The 5,313-nt window shown below is 35.6% G+C and overlaps 1 protein-coding gene across 3 annotated transcripts; it reads right to left on the reverse strand.

Moving 5' to 3' along the window:
• Window positions 1-208: 208 nt before the first annotated feature.
• LOC147478143 (uncharacterized) lies at window positions 209-3,872 on the reverse strand. 3 transcript variants are annotated; one of them, XM_086583306.1, is made up of 9 exons: window positions 3,817-3,872; window positions 2,964-3,209; window positions 2,603-2,697; window positions 2,303-2,376; window positions 2,130-2,203; window positions 1,792-2,013; window positions 1,636-1,709; window positions 1,252-1,313; window positions 209-495 (listed from the first exon to the last, which is right to left on the reverse strand). In XM_086583306.1, exons 2-8 carry the CDS (start codon window positions 2,964-2,966, stop codon window positions 1,286-1,288), a joined length of 570 nt encoding a protein of 189 aa, XP_086439432.1. In that variant the 5' UTR covers window positions 2,967-3,209; window positions 3,817-3,872; the 3' UTR covers window positions 209-495; window positions 1,252-1,285. The 3 variants fall into 3 exon arrangements, with proteins under 3 accessions (XP_086439432.1, XP_086439431.1, XP_086439433.1); XM_086583305.1 differs by having other exon boundaries at window positions 2,130-2,206; XM_086583307.1 differs by lacking the exon at window positions 1,252-1,313 and having other exon boundaries at window positions 2,130-2,206.
• Window positions 3,873-5,313: the final 1,441 nt, after the last annotated feature.

Here is a 5,313-nt window from a genome sequence, read left to right on the forward strand (position 1 = left end):
GCAAGACATTACTTTTGTTTTTTTTTTTTTTTTTGCAACAAATGGCCACAGCAAGATATTACTTTTGGTTTTTTTTGCAGCAAATGACCGCGGCAAGACCGCAAGACATTACTTTTGGGTTTTTTTTACAACAAATGGCCGCGGCAAAAAGTGTTGTATATATAATAATAATAATAATTTGTGTACTAAAACCACATAGAGCTATGAATGAGAATCTAAACTGAAATTTCATTTCACATGGAAGCTATATAAACCAATTCCAATCAATACCAAAAAGAAGAGAAACAACAATCCATCTTTGGAGTATTTCAGTATCACACAAATAAAAGTATCAAAATGTCTACACAAAAAACCCTTGTGATTTGGAAGTTCAAAATCCAGCAGTACGCATGCGCAGTAGTACCATATTCCGCCTATCAGAGCCAAAATCGCAAAAACCACAAAATTTGGAATCGATCATGCATGTACAAGAAGCCATCAATGTGCATTTATTTTCTGCGTAAACAAACAACAAGAAAAGTTTAGAAATAACAAGAAAGACATAAACCGAAGACAATAATTAAAGATTTATCACTCCAACAATGCCTAGTCATCTACCAAGCTTAACATATGCTTCATTAGTGTCGACTCTATAAACCAAAATGTTCATTAGAAGTTGTGTAGCTATTTCATACCTAAGACCCGAAAGACCAAGGATGATAACCACTCCCCACCTTTTTTTCTCACCGCCAAAGGAAAAATGAACAAGTCAAGACCGATCATCGCTTGTAGCATATCTAGAATTCTAGATTCTAAATTCTAGACAAAAAAGAGTAGATGTAGATGCAATTCCATTATTAGAAATTGAATAATATAGATGGATAATATTATAATGTAGCAAACAAATAGATTATGACGTAGTTGACAATACCCAATAATCGCCCTTTAAACCCCATCAGCTTATTCTACTTTAAGTAGTTGAAAACAAGATCTCGCACAAATAATCACCGAAAATGAAACAATATACTCTTTTTGCATGCGAATTTCCATAAATGAAAAATAAAAGGTGATTTATACAAAAAAAGATCAAACTTCTTCTTTAGCCAAAGAGGCAAATGAGAAGAGTCTGACTCTAACCATAACAGTGGTAAAATGTTCCAGCCAATGAAACACAAGGCATGGAGGAAAGCACTTAGGGTCTCCATCATTAGTAATATAAAAGCAGTAGCAACTGCAAATACTACAAGCCCCACCAACGATATGATTAGTTACCTTTTATACACATCTTTCATATCCCCAGAAATAATCAGTCCACAATCATTCCTGCAGTGGACCTACACATAAAAAGATTTTAAGTGTAAAGCTCTCAAAATTAGAGCCATAGAGCCATAGGAAACATGGTACAAGTTGGTCTGGGAGACTGAGGGTTTTGGGGGGGATCACACCCGTGTTCATCACAATATTACTATGTTACATGGACACACCACGTGTCCGTTTCGAACACATATTGTATGTGATATACCTCACTTTTTGATATTTTGTTGTGTCATGCACGGGCACACCAAGCCATTTCAATGTAACTTGGCAATATTATGGTCAAAACAAATATTCAGCGTGCTACCCATGAAAAAAATGTAGTACTTGAAGTATCCTTACCAAGTCATATCTTCCAACTTTAAAGCCTCATTCAGAGATAAGTTGCTCAATGCATGGCAGACATTCCATCGGACCTATTATTTGATCTCGAATTTCAAATAAGCAAGAGATGGATAAAAGAAGACAAGCACAAATATATCGAGAACCAGAGATTACCTTCACATTTCCAGTTGTCACGCATGAAACAAATGCTTGGACCATTTTTCCCAACCATTGAGGATCTCCCATAACTTCTTTTGAAGTTTGTGCATTGTGACTATCATTATAGATTCTCAGAGATGAACCTCTAAAATATGCTTCAGAATGTGAAGTTGGTAGACTAGTAAATCTGAAAAATCTTGAAAGATTTCCAAGGGCTCTCACATCATTTGATTTTATCTAAAAGACAGATTTTCAGTGTTCGTGTGTATGCACAAGGAAGACAACAACAAATTATACTGGACAGTGAAGAAGAGCATGAGTTAGGATGAAAAGAATAATAATAATAAATTTACCTTGTCACCATCCTTGCTCAATCTCATAACACATTCAGCTAAAAGAGCTATCCAAAGAGAATATGCCTTTGAATCTACTGAAAAGTAAAAGGGAGGAAAGGAAAGTAAGACGGAAAAACACAAAAACAAGATAAAAATTGAATATTCACGAAGCTTTGTGACAATGAACCCACCAGTGGAAACCATATCCAAATTGAAATCACTTGCTCTAAAGCCTAGGATGCTGTTATCCGAACCTGGGGAAAACCTACTTATATGCACATGGTCCAGAGATGCAGAGACAAAAAAAATTCATTTTGAATATTATTACAAATTGGATATAACAAAACAATTACCGAGACCAAAGGATCTCGTGTGTTCATTTCAACAGCATGGATAAACTTGTCCAAAGTTTCTGCTCTAAAAGAATAAACATCTTTCGTAAGTGGCAAATAGATCAAGTTCAATAGATCTCATAACAAAATCAAATTTACCTGTGAAAGATTTGTGGAAAACATGCAATGACACCAATGGCCCTACAAGCAGCTGACCTGACTGAAGGAACCTCATCGTTGAGTGCTGCACTGATCTACAAATGAAAAATATCCAAAGAATGCACTGACTAATGAGGAAAGTCATATTATATAGACTAAAGGAAGGAAAAAATGATGACTTTCAGTGAACATTATTATTCACACTTACAAAAGATGACAACACAAAATCCTGCTTTTCTTTTGCGAGGGAGAAGAAAACATATGAAGTTATATCGGCAAAGCAAGTTACAGACTCAAATTTAATAATTAACTTTGAATAGAAAAAACTGAATTAAAGATTAACAAACATTAGCAAACATACCATCGCAGAATTATGCCTTAAAATTAGTGGTAGATGCTTCTCAATAGCCTCACACCACTGCTCGCTTCCTGAAGAATCTTATGTTGGGGTTCCTTCCTCTGGATCAACAAGTCCATATGATGGAGCATATGAAATTCTTTTTGTTCTGGTACATTCAGATGTAAATGGGGTGTCCAGAGACCTATCATCTAGAACACCCTCGGTTCCTTTAAATCCAGATATTGCACGGAGACATTCATCTAATACCTAAATCAACATTTGTTTACAACCTTAGGTATGCAGTAATAGCAGTCAAATTGTAGTTTACAGAACTTGACAGATGCATAATATTTTGGAAGAGCACCTTGCCCATGTAGTAAACGTATCTATTTAAATATATATTAGTGTGTGTTTGTTATGATGGAAACACTATGGAAAGGAAAGGAAAATAAGAGTGGTCCACCTTTTCCATAGTTTATAAGGCGTTTGTTTACCCATGGAAAGGAAATGAAACTTTTCCATATGGAAACAAAATTATTGAAATGGAAAAGGTTTTGTGTCTTTATTTAACCCCCGAAATTTTGTGGAAAGGAAAGGAAAAGGAAATAAATAGATGGGACTTACTACTAATACACCTATGACCCAACAATACAATTATTCCTTTCCATAGCTTTTGCAAACAAACATGATTATTTCTTTCCCCCTTTTACTTTCCTTTCCCAAGTTTTACCAAACACATACCACTTAAAATTATTTCCTTTCCATTCCATTCCATATTAACCCATTTTATTTCCTTTCCTTTCCATGAAGTTAAAATTTAACAAACACACCCTTAATTGTTCAATGAGGAAAATGAAAGGCCAAAATATTTTACCTTCACATCAGCCATTATGCATCTCTCTCCAAGTGAACCTACATAATTTAATATATCAAACCCTAGTTGAACACTCGAGCTAGGGAATGCAGTAGTTTCCCCCAACAAAACAAAATACTAGAAACTTGCCCCCAACAAGCCGCCATTATGCTTGGGTAATTATGTGATAATCTTGCCCAACGACTGTAAGAAACTATAGATCACATGCACCGTTCTCCATAAATAAACATGAGCACACAAACTAATGATGGATTACTTGAAGGTAAAGCAGCTGATGGAGAAGGAGGTAGAAGTAGTGAAGAAGGCGGCAACCGGTGAAGGAGAGAAGGCAAAGAAGTGCGGTAGATGAAAAACATTTGGGGTGAAGAAGAAGGCAACAACCGGTGTGGCCCCGGTGAAAAATATTTGGGGTGAAGAAGAAGGTAGCAACCGGTTTGCATCATTTGAAAAATATTTGGTTTTTTTTTCTTCTTTTCTTTTTGTTATTTGAGATTCAATTTTCACAAAAATAAATGAGGGAACCAAATTTGGAATGCTAACATCTATTTTACGCCTTTTTTTTTAATGAAAATAATTATTTAATGTTTTAAATAGTCTTTTTGCCGCCATTGACGCCAAACACTTACTTAAAGCCACGCACAAAACTTGTTCGCTACAAAAGGTGTGACTTAAAGCCACGACGACATTGAAACGGTTGCAAAAAATGCACCTTTTGCTACGAAAGGATAAACACGAGGCAAAAAAGGTACTTCTTGCCACATATTTGGTTTGTCGTGGCAACAAGTAAGATATAGCCACCAAATCCCTGGCCGCGGCAAAATGTTTGAGGCTAAAAGTCACTTTTTTGGTAGTGTAATATACAAGGTATCATTCAAGTATAACTGAAAACCACCATCTTTGCGATGCATGCAAGGTTTTGGGCATACTGACCTAAGCGCAAAAAAAACCAAGTCCAAAGAATGACTAGGAATAGAGTTTGGCTTAAAAAATAAAACAAAGCTGAAACTACAATCACGCGATTCGGGGAGGAGAGGTCGGTGAGAGGAAAAACCAAATCTAGAAACAGAATGCTTCTAATCCTTTTTGTCCAATCCAATTTTATTTTTAAGGTGCCATTGATAGAACTTTTCTTCTCGCTAAGCATATAAAACGTATATAACCTATGAGTTATGTTGCAGCTAGCTACTGGTTGATTGTGTCTAATGTTTCTTTTAGCTTGGTTCATGAAGTTCTAACCGCAGGTTAAATTGTTAGTGTCTAAGAGTCTATCTCTAGAGATGATCATAATTAACCTTGACCTGTATCAAATTTCATCCACTTATGAAACCCACTGCTAGTCGACCATTTCATTTTGGCCTCATATTTTCATGCACTAGTAGTAACCCCTATTCAAGTATTCAACTAAAAAAATTCCAACTGCAAACAAACACAGAAAATATCAGACTGCTAATGTTATTGGTCTCCATGCAAAAACAAGAAAAAAAGGTGGCAAATATC

Source organism: Coptis chinensis, chromosome 9 (genome assembly GCF_015680905.1).
Source record: "Coptis chinensis isolate HL-2020 chromosome 9, ASM1568090v1, whole genome shotgun sequence".
Classification (NCBI taxonomy): domain Eukaryota; kingdom Viridiplantae; phylum Streptophyta; class Magnoliopsida; order Ranunculales; family Ranunculaceae; genus Coptis; species Coptis chinensis.

Bases quoted from the DNA above. Each gene is read 5' to 3' on its own strand.
- LOC147478143 (XM_086583305.1), bottom strand. The intron at 2,014-2,129 runs GTAAATTTATTA...TCTGTCTTTTAG, and splicing joins TGAGCAAGGATGGTGACAAG to ATAAAATCAAATGATGTGAG. The intron at 1,314-1,635 runs GTAAGGATACTT...TTTTATGTGTAG, and splicing joins AAGTTGGAAGATATGACTTG to GTCCACTGCAGGAATGATTG.